The sequence below is a fragment of the Scyliorhinus canicula genome, chromosome 6, assembly GCF_902713615.1.
Source record: "Scyliorhinus canicula chromosome 6, sScyCan1.1, whole genome shotgun sequence".
Lineage (NCBI taxonomy): Eukaryota > Metazoa > Chordata > Chondrichthyes > Carcharhiniformes > Scyliorhinidae > Scyliorhinus > Scyliorhinus canicula.
The window spans coordinates 83,399,510-83,416,560 of record NC_052151.1 but is presented as its reverse complement, the minus strand read 5'-3'; the positions used below and the strand labels follow the sequence as shown (position 1 = coordinate 83,416,560).

The 17,051-nt window shown below is 44.7% G+C and overlaps 1 protein-coding gene across 2 annotated transcripts in view; it reads right to left on the bottom strand.

Annotated features, from left to right (window-relative positions):
* Nucleotides 1–17,051, bottom strand: part of map3k7 (mitogen-activated protein kinase kinase kinase 7) — a 174,304-nt gene that overhangs the window by 93,953 nt on the left and 63,300 nt on the right. For both annotated transcript variants that reach the window (XM_038799586.1, XM_038799585.1), the window contains exon 5: nucleotides 3,156–3,294. In XM_038799586.1, coding sequence (XP_038655514.1) covers nucleotides 3,156–3,294 — 139 coding nt within the window. The remainder of the gene's footprint in view (nucleotides 1–3,155; nucleotides 3,295–17,051) is intronic.

The window sequence follows — 17,051 nt, the reverse complement described above, 5'->3', positions numbered from 1 at the left end:
CAACCATCAACAGAAGAGCTGATTCAGGTCATCCGGGAAGACTTCGCCAGACAGAAACGGCAATGTCTGGACCCGATTAAGGAAACGGTGGAGAGGATGGAACGGAGGCTAGATGCCCAGGACCGGACGATCCAGAAACTGGAGAAGGTGTTAGCAGAACAGGAGGAACACCAGATGGCTGTGGAGATGGAGGTGGGGATGCTGAGGAACCGGCAAAAAAGGCTGGAACAGGTAGAGGATTTGGAGAACAGATCCCATAGGCAGAACGTAAGGATCGTTGGCCTCCCTAGGGGGCGGAGGGGGCTGATGCCGGGGAGTTTGTGGCGAACATGTTCGAGAAGCTGCTGGGAGATGGCGCCTTCCCCTGACTGTTGGAGGTAGATCAGGCGTACAGAGTGCTGGCGAGGAAGCCGCAGCAGGGGGACCCCCCGCGGGTGATGGTGGTCAGGTTCCACAGGCACCTGGATAAGGAGCGCATTATTCAGTGGGCCAAGCGCATGCGGAGCTGTAAGTGGGACAACAGCATTTTGTGGGTGTATCAAGATTTAAGCATGGAGGTAGCCAAGAGGAGGGCAGGCTTTAATCAAGTCAAGTCGATCCTGTTCAAGAAGCAGGTTAAGTTTGGACTGTTGTATCCGGCGCGACTTTGGGTTACGCATAAGGACCAACATCATTACTTTGAGTTGCCCGAGGACGCTATGGAGTTCGGCAGGAGGAAAGGACTGGTGCCAACTTGAGAACATTCTGCTCTAAGTTTGAGAAACTGTTTTTCCTGTTAGTTTTAAATGCTGTTTGCACAGATTTATCCGTTCGTTCGTTTTTGTTCTTGGCTTTTTCTCTTCGATAACTGTGCTCTGTTTAAGAAGGGGAAAATAGTTTTTGTTTTTAAATTACTCTATTTCGGTGGGTTTTCTGTGTTGTGAGGGGGATGGTGGTGGGGATTTTTGACTTTGTATTATTTTGAGTAGTATTACTTTGATCTGTATTATAGCGAGAGTTTGGCTTTGATTTTCTTTCAAAAAATAAAGGGAGAGAGAAAAGAGGAAACTACAGACCTGTCAGCTTTATATCAGTAGTCAGGAGCATGCTAGAATCTATTGTAAAGGATGTGATAAATGGGCAGTTAAATAACAATGATTTGATTGGGCAGAATCAACATGAATTAATGAATGGGAAATCATGGTTGATGAACCTGTTGGGAGTTTTTCGAGAGAATGTTACAAAAGAATTGCTAAAGGTGAGTCTGCTGATGTAATATACTGTACTGGTATAGGTATAGCAAAATAAAAGGAAATTGCGGAGGATGCTGGAATTAATAACAAGCAGAAAATGCTGGAAAATCACATTTGTGGAGAGAGGAGTTAAAATTGAGTCTAGATGACTCTCCGACAGAGACAGGGCTAGAGAACAGGAAATAGGATAAGATTTTCACTGAAGTTGGGGGGGGGGGGCAGTAAGGGCTGGATAGAGGGCCAGCAAAAAAATGTACACTAAAGAGAAATTGACAAAGATATCATGGACAAAAAGACAAAGGTGGTAAATGGTGGTGATAACGGCCAAGAAGGGTGCTGGTAGTGGCACATGAAGAGATAAGAAATGTGTTAATGGCAGAACGAAGGTAAATAGTGTGTCAAGGCACAACCAGGAACAGGGAATAGTTGCCAACTGGGGTGGGATGGGCGATAGGAGACAGTGGTAAGGGAAAAACAAGATGGAAAGCAGGTTAAAAAGCGGATGAAAAATGAATCAATGGGAAAAATTAAAATAAATTTGCATTGGGCTTCACTGGAACATTGCAGCAGGCCATGCATGGATACATGGACATGAGAGCAGGATACGTGTTAAAATGGTAAGCGACAAAAAGGTCTGGGTCCTGCTTGCAGATGGATCAAAGGTGTTTGCAAAGAGGTCACCCCAGTTTGCGTTTAGTCTCTCCAATGTATACTGTATTTGGAGCAGCAACTGCAATAGACCAAATTGAAGGAGGTGCACCTGAATTGCTTCACATTTCCAATTTGAGGTTTTAGGCCCTTGGATGGCGAGCAAGGAGGAGGTATAAGGGGTAGGTGTTGTACCTTCTGCAATTGCATGGCAAGGGGGTGAGATGTTTTTAAAAAATTCATTTACGGGATGTGGGCGTCGCTGGTTGGCCAGCTTTTATCCACCATCCCTAGTTGCCCTTCAGAAGGGGGTGACGGAGGAGTGGACCAGGATATCCCAGAGGGAATGTTCCTTGCGGAATGCTGACAGGGGTTGACGGGAATATGTGTTTTGTGGTAATATATTGGAATGGATTAAGGATTGCTTAAAGACAGAAAATAGTAGGAATAAACAGGTAATTCTTGCATTGGCAGACTGTGACTAGTGGAGTTCCGTAGGGATCAGTACATGGGCCCCAGATGTTCATAATATATATATCAACGATTTGGATGTGGATCTAAATGAAATATTGCCAAGTTCGCAGATGACACAAAACTAGTTGGGACTGTGTGTTTTGAGGAAGATGCAAAGCGGCTTCAAGAAGATTTGGATATAGAATGGACTAGACCATGGCAGATGGGATATAATGTGCAAAAATGTGAGGTTACCCACTTCGGTAGGAGGTACGGACGTGCAGAGTATTTCTTAAGTGGGGAAAGATTCTAAGGTGTAGACGTACAAAGGACCTGGATGTCCTCATCAATAAGTCACTGGTGCTGCAGGTTCAATGAGCTGAATGGCATAAAAAATAACATAAGAACTATGAGCATGAAAAGGCAATTCAATCCCTTGCTTCAGTTCCTCACAGCAACTTGGCCAGCATGAAATTCGAGAGAGTCTAGACTGTTGCATAGGCTAGGCCTGGTGTTGACTTTGGTCACTGGAGTGCAGTGATTTTGTGAAGCACCTTCTCCTAATAAGGTTGGTTATGGCCACATCTTCGACAATCTTTTCCTTGTACCAGAGAATGTAAACATTTCTAATTTGAGGTTTTAGCATCAATGTTAAGCACCCCATTAAGGCATATGATCAGCTAACTACTGAGCAAAGCTCTCTATAATGTTCCTCTGCCCCAAATGCAATACGTTAATTTCCATCTATTGCAAATCCTAATGCTATTCATTGTTACAATTTGTAATAACTGCCATACTTGTGTCCATTAACAAAGAACTTACTTTGGTGGTTTGAGGTCCCTGTGGATTAAAGCCTTGGGTTTCATGCCATGTAGGTACGCCACTCCTTGCGCGCATTGTAAACACCAATTCATTGCGTGGGCCGCAGTGTAAACTGGTAGGGGCTCAGCTCCATGTAGCACTGTTAATCAACAAGAGCTCTTCATGAGATATAGAAAGGCATTCTAGTTAAGTATTTTCCAACTTTAATACAGCATTAGAAATTCAGCAAAGTGGCCTAAATCACCAAGAATGTGCAACTACCAATTGAAGTTGATCACTTTAACAACAAGCGATCACCTCATAAATTTCAGAAAAGATCAAAACTGTTTAGAATGCCAAAGCCACTACTGTAAATTGAATGGCACTAGTTTGATATTTATAACATATAATGTATAACAGAAATTAATTTGAACAAGTAGTACAATCTTGTTCAAGAGATAGCGAGTGTTTCTGGAGAAAGAGGCTGTTATGGAATATGGTGAAAAAGTAGGATCACTAAGAAAAATGGAATTTAGTTCACAAAACCAGCTTTTCCTAATTCTTAAATGGTTCTGTAATATTTTCAGTCACCTACTGAAAAGCCAATATCAAAGGGCACCAGTTGCAGCAAACATATCTGCTAATTTGAAATATAATATACAATTGTTTTTAAAGCCTATTTATCACAATAGATTTTCTCCTGCTGTTCAGCTGATCAAGTTCAAGTTATTTTTTTTTCAAAAATCCATTTCGGTAATTGAAAATATTGCAGATAAATTAAGGCACGCATAAAACCCATAGACAATGACAAATGTGCAGTTCTCTCCATGCTGGCTACAACTTTAAATAGCGATTTGCTGAGTTATACTTTTGCTAACTTGGTTTCTACTCATCACTTGATGTAGAACGTTCATGAATGGAAGTGCAAAATGTGGCTATGTGGACAGGAGGATATTAGAATGCCCCGATGCCAAAAGCAGCTTCAAAATATACAATGTCTTACAAATTATTGTAACATAACAGATCAAGTTCCTTAAAGTTGGTAGAATCTCGAGGAAGGTATGACAATGATTGCTGCCTCAGTCTGTACTACACACATTTGAATATAAACCCTGAAAAAAAAATTGTTTGACCTGGGGCGATTAGAACAGAGCTGCAGTTTCTCACCGGCTTTACCCTTTCAAAATCTTTCTTTATGTCATGTGAAACAATCCACAGGAAACACTAGAACTTTTGCAAGTTTAAAACTGGATAGAGGACACTTCAGCCCGGAGTTTCTGCCCTGAACAACAACCCCAGAGGTTAGGCTTGAAAATGCACCCAGTGATGCGTGCATTCTGTCTATCACGTTATACCCAAATATTTGCCCAATTTCATTGGAATACGACCCAATATAAAATGGGTGGAAACAGACAGATATCAATGTAAACAATCAACTCTCAATAAAATGTCAAAAGCACACCATTGTTTCTTCTTTGTGTATTAAAATTTAAGTTTCAACACAGTTAACTGTCATACTTGCATATCAAAATCAACCTGTTTAAGAAACAGCAATCACAGAAGCTTTGAAATTTTATACTTACTTATGGCATAAAAAAAATAATTTATACTCTGAGGTGGCCATGGAGTGAGTGGTCATGCACAGGGTTGCTCGGGCTCAAAGGAGTTTTGGCCTTTTTACGCCCGTGTGTTGGGCACATTCGGCAGAAAAGTGGAGCGGAAAGTGTAAGAGAAGTTCTCCCCTGGATTGGCATGTCTACTAGCTATCAGACCCGGCTGAAGACAGTGAAAGACCGGGCTAAGGAGTTGGAGGAGACTTGTGGTGCAGCATCTATTGTGAAAATGGCGGAAGGGAAAGGGTTGTCGGCTGTGGGAAAGCGTCAGATAGAGCAATTAATGAGCTTCATCAAGGAGGAATTTCAACAATAAAGAAAGGAGATGCACAGTGACTGGTCGAAGGTGATTGAGGAAACAGTGGCACCTCTTCACCTCGGGTAGAAAAGTGTCTCATAGAATTTACAGTGCAGAAGGAGGCCATTCGGCCCATCGAGTCTGCACCGACTCTTGGAAAGAGCACCCTACCCAAGGTCAACACCTCCACCCTATCCCCATAACCCAGTAACCCAACCCAACACTAAGGGCAATTTTGGACACTAAGGGCAATTTATCATGGCCAATCGACCTAACCTGCACATCTTTGTGACTATGGGAGGAAACCGGAGCACCCGGAGGAAACCCACGCACACACGGGGAGGATGTGCAGACTCCGCACAGACAGTGACCCAAGCCGGAATCGAACCTGGGACCCTGGAGCTGTGAAGCGATTGTGCTATCCACAATGCTACCGTGCTGCCCTACGAGGGCCAACAATCTGGAAAGTGGAAAAGGCGGTGTCTGACCAGAGTGATCGTATGGTGTCCTTAGAGACGGAGGTCGGGATCCTGGGGGATCTATACAAGTCACCGTGGTTGAAGGTGGAGAAGCAGGAGAAGAGGTCCAAACCTGTGGATTGTGGGTCTACCAGAAGGTGTGGAGGGAACGAGCGCCACAAAGTATGTTTCGAGGATGTTGGCCAGGTTGGTGAAGGAAAAGGTGTTGGACAAGCCTCAGAGGTGGACCGGGTCTATAGGTCCTTGAGGCAGAAGCCGAGAGCAGGGGAGCCACCGTGGGCAGTGATTGCACGGATGCACAAGTTTTTGGACAAGGAGAAGATCCTGATGTGGGCCAAGGCGCAGCAAGTCAGAGAGTGAAAGGGTAATCGAGTCCGGATTTGCCAGGACATTGGCACAGAGCTGGTGAAGAGGCATTGGAGCTTCAACAAGGCCAAGGCGGTGTTGTATAGACGACGATTCGGTTTGGGGTGCTGTACCCAGCCAAGCTCTGCGTGACCCATGATGGCAGGGAGTATTATCTTGAGAAGCCGAAGGAGCCCAATGACTTTACAAGGGACAATAAGCTTTGGGAGAACTGGGAGAAGGTACGCGGTGGAGGAGTGCAACATGACCAGTTTGGAGGATGTGTGGTCATGAGTGGGGCGGGGGAGGGGCATCATGGATGGGCCCGGTTTAGAGTGGGATTCGGTGAGGCAGAACCGAAGGGGGAATGATAATGGATGATAGAGGGGGGAGGGGGGGGGGGGGGGGGGGGAAGAGGCTCACGTATTCTGGAGAAGCTGGAGAGCTTTACGGAGGCGGTGTTTGAAACATCATTCAGGATAGTGGGGGCTGAGGCAAGGCCGGAACCTGTGGTGTCGGTCTTTGGGGTTTAGGAGGAGCCGGGTCGGCTGGAGGGGAAGGGGCTGATGTCGTGGCCTTTGCCCGAAGGGTCCTGTTGAATTGGAGGTCAGACACGTCACCGGGGATGGTGGTCTGGCTGGGGGACTTGTATGACTTACTCCGGCTGGAGAAGATCTGAAGTTCGAGTTGAGGGGTCAGAAGAGGGCTTTGAGGTTCTGTGGACTCTGTTTATGACTTTGAGGAGCTCTTTGTCGCTCTGTGTGTGTGTGTGTGTGTGTTGGGGGGGGGGCTTAAAAAAGGAAAATCTATACAAACAGTTGACTATGCTTTGATGGGCTGTGTATTTTGTTGTTATGTAAGTTTGCAATAAAATATCTTTTTAAAAAACTCCTGGGAGTGTCAAAATGAGGATATTGTTTAAAAATGAATGAAAAGACCAGAAAAATGACCTTGCACCCGAAAATCTGGTTGCAATGTTGACAGACCATGCCATAACCTGACAAAAGATCAACTGGAGAAATCTGACACTCGAGTTAGGGGTGTGGCCATCCGTGGGCCGAGACTTGAATTGTGCGTGTTGTAGTTATGTGCAAAATTCCACAAGTTTGTAAACCTAGATTACAAGTGTACGTCGGTGGAAGTGCAGAGGAAACTCCAGGCTCCAACAGCTATTTGCAACATACTTTATTTTATGCACATTGCATACACATTAAATATTTTCACCCACGTCTTAACCACAGTATTATAATTCATTTTTAGCTAAATTTGAGGTTTTTTTGGAATTTCCTTCATCGCGGAAATGCAAGACTTGTAAAATGAGGCTTGGTGACAGATTTTGAAACTACAGTTTTGGTCAGCATAGGAGCCTAATTTCAGAGAATAACAATTCAAGTTAAATCTTATGGCAATCTCACGATTTTTGGCTGAACCAGTCCTGGATGCTGTTTTTGATAATGAAACTGGAAAGTTGTTGTGACTCTATTTTCTTACATATATGTTCTGACTAACATTTCTTTTTTTGTACTATTTGCCATTTTTGCAAAGACCTTTGCATTGCGCACACCATTTTTCTGCAGTCTTTTCCCAATGGGAATTCCATTGGTCTCCTATTCTACTGTATGGCTCAGATGAGGACAGTATCCAAGAGGACATCATATGCAGTTACTAAGGTATCTCAGCAGGCAGACATGGACCTCTTAGTATTCAACATCTAGGACAGCACTTTCCATCAGTTGTGAAGGTCACCATTGTGATAAAATTCTACACTACAGAACCCTTCCAGATTATCTGCCAAATCGGCCAGCCAGATGTTCATGGATGTACAGTAATGTCAATGCATTTACATAATTTTCCATATGCAAAGAAAACAGCAGCTGGAGGGGACACTTCTCCCAAGTAAAGAAAATTCCCACAGGTTCCAAGGCATTATAAATGGTTTTCACAGGACAGGTCCTTATCACTGCTTGTGCGAGTGTAGTGACAAGAGCATGTATGCTATTCATGAAGACAGTACTGGTTCATAACATATCTTTGGACATTTGTATTTCAGTACAAGCTTTTAGTGTCCCATGTCTTTTGCACAAAACGAGTGTGGAGGGAAAACTGTCTCCATGCTTTTGCAACCCACATCCCAGAGGGTGAAGCAACTCGTCAGATAAACCTGTGCTCTATCGCTTAACACTTAATAGGCTTTACTCTTCTGCAAAAGAGAATAAACTCCCTTCCTAGCCTACAAGTACAGGAGTAGGCCATTCAGCCCCTTAAGCCTGTCCCACCATTTAATGAAATCATGGCTGATCTGTGGCCGAACCCCATATATCTGCCTTTGACCCATATCTCTTCATATCTTTGATGAACAAAAATCTATCTGTCTCAGATTTAAAATTAACCGTTCTAGCTTCAACTTCTGCTTGTGGGAGAGAGTTCCAAACCTCTGCCACCCTTTGAGTGAATAACTGCTTCCTAAATTCTCTCCTGAACGGTCTCGTCCTAATTTTTAGACTATGCCCCCTAATTTTAGAATCCCCCACCAGTGGAAATAGCTTATCTTTATCTACCCTGTTAATATTTTGAATATTTCGATCAGATCACCCTTACATTGCACTCCCTCCAAGACCAAAATATGCTTCCTAAGGTGTGGTTCTGCAGCCCAGAACTGCTCACAGTACTGCAAGTGGGGTCGAACTAGGGTTCTGCATATCTGTGTCTTTGTACTCCAATCCTCTAGATATAAAGGCTAGCCTTTTTGATTATTTTCTGCACTTGCTCGTGGCATTTTAAAGGGCGGGTTGCTTGTAATCCAGAACAAGGCCAGCAGCGTGGGTTCAATTCCCGTACCAGCCTCCCCGAACAGGCGCCGGAATGTGGCGACTAGGGGCTTTTCACAGTAACTTCATTGAAGCCTACTTGTGACAATAAACAATTATTATTATTATCTATGCTCTTGAACCCCCAAGTCTCATTGGCTATCCACTGTACCCAACCTCTGAATTTAGAAAGTACTCTGCTCTGTCCCTTTTTGGTCCAAAATAGGTACCTTGCTCACATCAAATCCCATTTGTCACAATTTTGCCCATTGTCACTATCTCCTTGCAATTTTATGCCATCATCTAATCTAGGCCGCCTACATGTCATCTAACTTTGAATCAACAGCAAATTTGGATATATGACTTTCTATGCCATCATTTAGGGCAGCACGGTAGCACAAATGGATAGCACTGCACAGCACCATGGTCCCAGGTTCGAGTCACCTTTCTTTTCAAATCCGTTTATAATCTCGCCTCTTTCTAACTCTATAACCTCCTCCATCCTTCCAAATTCCTCCATCCTTCCAAATTCTCAAATGTCTACATCCTTCCAATTATGGTCTCTTGAGCAATTTTGATTCTAATTACTCTTCTACTGGCGACAGCGCCTTCAGCTGTCTTGTCTGAAATGTCCTCCTCAAACATCACTTTTTATCTAACTCTCTTTTCTCCTTTAAGGCACTCCTTAAACCTACCAGAGACAGACAAGCTCAGCCACAGTTCGACTTGCACTTTAAAGTTAGTACTGTAATCTTAAACCAGTCAACTGCAATAACAAAACATTTACAAATACATAAAATAGTAAAATAAACAATGGAGCATATAAAGGAACAAACATTAGATCTTCTTGAGCACACAAAAGGCAATACACAGATAGAATAAAAAATAGATTACTTTATTCATTCATGGGCTGTGACCTTCACTGGCAACTTAATGCTTTAATCCTCAATTGCCCTTGAAGGTGGTTAGCTGCCTTCTGTGTGCCACAGGTACTGTAAGGGAGGATTAGCTGGATTTAGACCCAGGAACAATGAAGGCAAGAAAATATATTTGAAAGTCAGATGGTGTGGGGACTTGAAATTGGTGTTCTCATTTGCTGCCCTTCCTCTTTTAGCCAGTAGAGTTTGTGTTTAGGAGGTACTGCTGTAGAAGCCTTGGCAAATTGATGTGGTGCATCTTGTAGATGCTAAAGAGGTGTGGGTGGGGTGCCAATCCAGTGGGTCAATTTGACTTGGATGGTGTTGAGCTTCTTGAGCATTGTTGGAGCTGCACTCATGCAGGAAAGTAGGGGAGTATGTTGCCATACAGCTGAATTATGCCTTGTAGATGGGGGAAAAACTCTCAGGAGTGAGACTGTGAATTACTGGTCATGGAATGTCCACCTCTCACCTGCTCTTGGGGGCACAGTACTTCTGTGGCTGTCCCAGTTAAATATCAATGGTGATCTCCAGGCCATTAATGGTGGGTGGTTCAGTGATGAGAACACCATTGAAGCAAGGGAGGTGTCTCTCTCTCTCTTGCTGAAGATGGTCATTGACTGGCACTCAAAATGGCAAAACTGTCACTTGCCATTTATTGCTTGAATGTTGTCCAGATTTTACTGTAAATGGGCACAGGTGTTTTGTTCTCTGAGAAGTCGAGATAGAGAATACAGCATAATCCCGCCATTCGCATACGCGATATCCCTGCGAAACTCACCAACAGTGAAATCGCAAACAATGAACATGCTCTTCAATGGGAGGCAATTAGATTGGTTTCACCAATGGGAGGAAAACATTGGCAGTTACTGTACAGCAAATTGTGGTACCTGTATACGTCACATGGGGGGAGCCTCTGAACAATGCAGGATTTATGTTGAAAATTAAAAAAAAACAATCCTCATTTAAGAAAAAAACAGTCACCTCAAAACTGGCAGTCATAATCAGTGAATATTTTTAAATTGAACAGAGCTGTTACTGCATGGCTACACTGAGAGATTTGGACATTTCCAAGTTAATCTTTCTCTTCAGGCTGCTCTTCAGCACCTGGCAGGAAGGATTATGGAAAACACCAAGGCATTTTACACTTGTGTGAGAAATGAGAGGATGATCAGAGTGAGAGTAGGGCCAATCAGGGATAGTGGAGGGAGCTTGTGTCTAGAGTCTGAGGAGATGTGGGAGGACCTAAATGAATATTTTGCTTCAGTATTCACTAGAGAGAGGGACCTTGTTGCCCATGAGAACAGTGCGAACCAGGTTAATAGACTCAAACAGGTTGGTATTAAGAAGGAGGATGTGCTGGAAATTTTGAAACGCATCAGGACAGATAAGTCCCCTGGGCCTGACTGGATATACCCAAGGTTACTACGGGAAGCAAGGAAGGAGATTGCTGCGCCGTTGGCGATGATCTTTGTGTCCTCACTCTCCACTGGAGTATTACCGTATGATTGGAGGGAGGCGAATGTTCTTCCCCCGTTCAAGAAAGGGAATTACAGACCCATCAGTCTTACGTCTGTGGTGAGCAAAATATTGCAAAGGATTCTGAGAGATAGGATTTATGATTATTTAGAAAAACATAGTTTGATTAAAGATAGTCAGCATGGCTTTGTGAGGGGCAGATCATGCCTCACAAGCCTCATTGAATTCTTTGAGGATGTGACGAGACACATTGATGAAGGTCAGGCAGTGTATGTGGTGTATATGGATTTCAGTAAGGCATTTTATATGGTTCCCCATGGTAGATTCATTCAGAAAGTTAGGGGGCATGGGATACAGGGAAATTTGTTTGTCTGGCCGAAAGAAGATAACGAGTGGTAGTGGATGGAAAGTATTCCGCTTGGAAGTTGGTGACCAGTGGTGTCCCACTAGGATCTGTTCTGGGACCTCTGCTCTTTGTGGTTTTTATAAATGACTTGGATGAGGAAGTGGAAGGGTGGGTTACTAAGTTTTCCGATGACACCAAGGTTGGGGGAGTTGTAGATAGTGTTGAGGGTTTTTGCAGGTTACAACAGGACATTGACAGGATGCAGAGCTGGGCTGAGAAGTGGGAGATGGAGTTCAACCTTGATAAATGTCAAGTGATTCATTTTGGAAGGTCGAATTTGAATGCTGAATACAGGGTTAAAGGCAGGATTCTTGGAAGTGTGGAGGAACAGAGGGATCTTGGGGTTTACACACATAGATCCCTCAAAGTTGCCACCCAGGTTGATAGGGTTGTTAAGAAGGCGTATGGTGTGTTGGCTTTCATTAACAGGGGAATTGAGTTAAGAGCTGCGAGGTTTTGCTGCAGCTTTATAAAACTCTAGTTCAACCACACTTGGAATATTGTGTCCAGATCTGGTTGCCTCATTATAGGAAGGATGTGGATGCTATGGAGAGGGTACAGAGGAGATTTACCAGGATTCTGCCTGGACTGGTGGACATGTTTTATGAAGAAAGGTTGAGGGAGCTAGGGCTTTTCTCACCGGAGTGAAGAAAGCAGAGAGGTGACTTGATAGAGGTGTACAACGTGATGAGAGGCATGGATAGAGTGGATAGCCAGAGACTTTTGCCCAGGGAGGAAATGGCTGTCATGAGGGGACATAATTTTAAGGTGATTGGAGGAAGGTATAGGGGAGATTTCAGAGGTAGGTTCTTTATACAGAGAGTGGTGGGTGTGGGGAATGCACTGCCAGCAGAGGTGGTGGAGTCTGAGTCATTAGGCACATGGACAGCAGTAAATTGAAGAGGTATAGTTTAGGTTGATCTTAGATTAGGATAAATGTTCGGCACAACATTGTGGGTTGAAGGGCCTGTACTGTGCTGTACTGTTCTATGAATTTGCTATCATCTCCTTATTAAAACATGTTGAGGTTTCCGCTCTGTCATGGCTGCCATTTCCTCAAGGAAAGAAAAGAGAAAGGAAAGAAATCACGGATGAGCGAACAATTGCTCATACCATGGGCAAGGGAATGTACAAAGGCTTCAGCATGACTAAGGAAATGCATGGACAAAGAAGACACATAAAGTGGGGCTTTACTTGTAGGTCAAAAAAAAATTTAGATAGTTGACTGCTGCAAAGTAGAAAAGTCACCCAGTCCGGATGGGATGCATCCTTGATTTCTAAGACCCAGGGATGAAAAGAGAGCCATGGTAACAATCTGCCAATCCTCCTTGAATATGGGCACATATCAGAGGACTGGAGAATTGTTGCATCCCTGTTACCTGTTAGTCCAAGTTCAGTGATGAGGAAACTTAGACAAATATCTGGGACACAATTAATTGGCATTTGGAAAATTGTAGGCTATTAATCGAAGTCCACACAGATTTCAACCAGGCAACCTTTTTGATTAACTTCATCAGGTTATTCAATGAAACAATGGAACAGATTGGAGATAGCATTTACATGTTGTTGTTACGTACATGGACTTTCAAAGGGCAAACGACAAAGTACCACTTAATAGACAATAAAAATAAAAAATGCTGGAAACACGCAGCAGGTCACACAGCATCTATGGAACCTTTCACGTCATCACAATTATCGGAGCCTTTTGGCAGTTGTTGAGAAAGGAAATGTGGCTCTGAAAGCAATGAAAGTGAACAAGGTCAAAGAAACAAATGGATACCCTGTCAGAAAGAACAGCAGAACTTCAAGGTGGGCATTCCTGAAAGAGAAGTCGCAGTGAAGTAAGCACTAATACACAAGCAAAATACAGCTGATGCGTCAAATCTGGTATAAAAAGTGCTGGAAATACTCAACAGTTCCAGCAGCATCTGTGGATATTTAAGGCTGATGACCTTTCAGTGATATTAGTTGGAGAAGGCTGTTAAAAAAAAGAATATAGAATCCTTGGCTTTATAAATAGAGGCATATAGTACAAAAGCATGAAAGTTATGCTAAACCTTTATAAAACACTGGTTCGGCCTCAGCTGGAGTACCGTGTCCAATTCTAGGCGCCACATTTTAGGGACAATGCAGAAGGGATTCACTAGAATGGCACCAGCTAAGAGAGACTTCAGTTGTGTGGAGACACTGAAGAAGCTGAGAAAGCAAAAAGGACTTGCACTTACATCACAATTCAGCGTGCTGGCACACACAGAAGTGTTCTTTTTTTCACCAAATTGAAAACTGAACAGAGTTTTGCTACCTTTTAGTTTTATTTAAATTAAGAAGCAGAGCAGCTAGCGCCATAGCCAAAACTGCACAGGTGACAGGTTTCTTGCCTACACTTGAGAGAGAGTGGGACAGGCCACAAAAAAACTTGCCGAGTTATTTACGAAGGATAGATTGATTGTTATCCAAAACTTAGAAAGAATTCATTAGCAAATTATACAAGTACAATCAATGTTTAATTAGAATTGATACTGCAAATTTGCAGTGGTTGAATCAGAAACGTGTAACTTTGGGACCATTCAAGAGCATTGTAAAGACAGTTGAGCATGAAGCACAATTAGCAAAACTAAAGAAGAAAATATGTTGTTTGAACAGCATTTTTAGGGATGTTGAAATATATACTCAGTCAGTTAGAATTTCTTCCACCTTGGTGATAAGGTTAGAGCAAACACACATTGCAGCCAAGGCTCTCTTTTGAAAAGTGAAGTCACTTCTATTGAAAACAGCTCCAACACAGATCCCATTCTCTTTCATTTGGTCCACCTAGTGGCTGTATCCAGTACTGTGCTGATAATACGGTATCCTGGTGCAGCCATTGAGCTTTTTAAACATCTAACTTAAAGTACACCAAGTAATTGTTACCGTAAACTACACAACACAATATATCACAGACGTTGAAAGGTACTTTAGGGGCAGTCACAATTTGTCATTTCTTGCAGCAAGCATTTTGGGAAATCAAAGGCGAACATTTGTTTTTAGATATTAAACTGAATCATTCACATTTGTCCAAGACATGCCTTGAACATTAAATCTGGATTGAGGAATCAACCACATTCGCTTTACTCTTATAATCTTAAAGCATGAGAAATGAGCACAGCTAGAGTTTGATGAGACAGGGAGGAAGGAGGGGATCAGTCCCTCTTTTCTCTATTACATCTACTTTTCTCTAGTACATCTACTTTTCCCGTACCAGCCTCTCTGAACAGGTGCCGGAATGTGGCGACTAGGGGCTTTTCACAGTAACTTCATTGAAGCCTACTTGTGACAATAAGTGATTATTATTTTCAAAATAAAGGTCTTAGGGAATTTGGAGCGCAAGGGGGAAAGAAGGGAGTTTAAATAACTCTTACAGTACAGAGCACTGGAGGTCAGAGAGAGCGAATCTGCTGAGGAGAGGCTCAGCAGAGCAGCGGGAAAACTTTAAGGAACAGCCCAGCATACCTTCACTCTACTCTGAGGAACAGCCCAGCGTACCTTCACCCTACTCTGAGGAACAGCCCAGCGTACCTTCACTGAGGAGCAGCACAGCGAACCTTCAGAGGAGCAGCCCAGCGTACCTTCACTAAGCAGCAGCCCAGCGTACCTTCGCTCTACTGAGGAGCAGCCCAGCATACCTTCACTAAGCAGCAGCCCAGCGTACCTTCACTGAGGAGCAGCCCAGCGTACCTACACTGAGGAGCAGCCAACGTACCTTCGCTCTACTCTGAGGAGCAGCCAGCGTACCTTCACTCTACTCTGAGGAGCAGCCCAGCGTACCTTCACTGAGGAGCAGCCCAGCGTACCTTCACTGAGGAGCAGCCCAGCGTACCTTCACTGAGGAGCAGCCCAGCGTACCTTCACTGAGGAGCAGCCCAGCGTACCTTCACTGAGGAGCAGCCCAGCGTACCTTCACTGAGGAGCAGCCCAGCGTACCTTCACTGAGGAGCAGCCCAGCGTACCTTCACTGAGGAGCAGCCCAGCGTACCTTCACTGAGGAGCAGCCCAGCGTACCTTCACTGAGGAGCAGCCCAGCGTACCTTCACTGAGGAGCAGCCCAGCGTACCTTCACTGAGGAGCAGCCCAGCGTATCTTCACTGAGGAGCAGCCCAGCGTACCTTCACTGAGGAGCAGCCCAGCGTACCTTCACTGAGGAGCAGCCCAGCGTACCTTCACTGAGGAGCAGCCCAGCGTACCTTCACTGAGGAGCAGCCCAGCGTACCTTCACTGAGGAGCAGCCCAGCGTACCTTCACTGAGGAGCAGCCCAGCGTACCTTCACTGAGGAGCAGCCCAGCGTACCTTCACTGAGGAGCAGCCCAGCGTACCTTCACTGAGGAGCAGCCCAGCGTACCTTCACTGAGGAGCAGCCCAGCGTACCTTCACTGAGGAGCAGCCCAGCGTACCTTCACTGAGGAGCAGCCCAGCGTACCTTCACTGAGGAGCAGCCCAGCGTACCTTCACTGAGGAGCAGCCCAGCGTACCTTCACTGAGGAGCAGCCCAGCGTACCTTCACTGAGGAGCAGCCCAGCGTACCTTCACGGAGGAGCAGCCCAGCGTACCTTCACCGAGGAGCAGCCCAGCGTACCTTCACCGAGGAGCAGCCCAGCGTACCTTCACTGAGGAGCAGCCCAGCGTACCTTCACTGAGGAGCAGCCCAGCGTACCTTCACTGAGGAGCAGCCCAGCGTACCTTCACCGAGGAGCAGCCCAGCGTACCTTCACCGAGGAGCAGCCCAGCGTACCTTCACTGAGGAGCAGCCCAGCGTACCTTCACTGAGGAGCAGCCCAGCGTACCTTCACTGAGGAGCAGCCCAGCGTACCTTCACTGAGGAGCAGCCCAGTGTACCTTCACTCTAATCTAAGGAGCAGCCCACAGTACCTTCACTGAGGAGCAGCCCAGCGTACCTTCACTGAGGAGCAGACCAGTGTACCTTCACTCTAATCGAAGGAGCAGCCCACAGTACCATCACAAAGGAGCAGCCCAGCGTACCTTCGTTCTACTCTGAGTAGTATTTGCTCATGACTGGGGAGGATTCAAACGAGAACGGTGGGGGGATGGGAACCTAAACAGGATGACAAGGGAAAGTGCAACAAGGCTAGTTATTAAAGAACAGTAAAATGCATAAAATGGTAGACAGGGTAATCAAGGGCAAGGGGCAACTAGGGCCACAGTACAAAGAAGTTAGGATGATTAAAAATGACAAAAAAGCAAGCCTAAAACTTTGTATTGTCACCACTCTCCGTTTGACCTGGAGTTGCAACACAAGAGAAATTAGATGTTATTTTAAAAAAAGCGAAGGCCCACCACCCACATCAACCAACCACACCACACCACCCACACCAGGACATTTGACACACTAGGATAACTTCTACTTAATGTCTTTCTGAACGATACTTTCTTTTCCTTCAGCTTGTAATGATCTTCACTGCAGACCCACAAAGGCAGCAGCAATTGGCAGCAGAGAGGAAGAAAACACACCTCTTCCTTCGTGGATCTGGAGGCTTCTGGTCTACTTTTTCTGTAGTTCAGGATCCTTTCAAGTTCACAG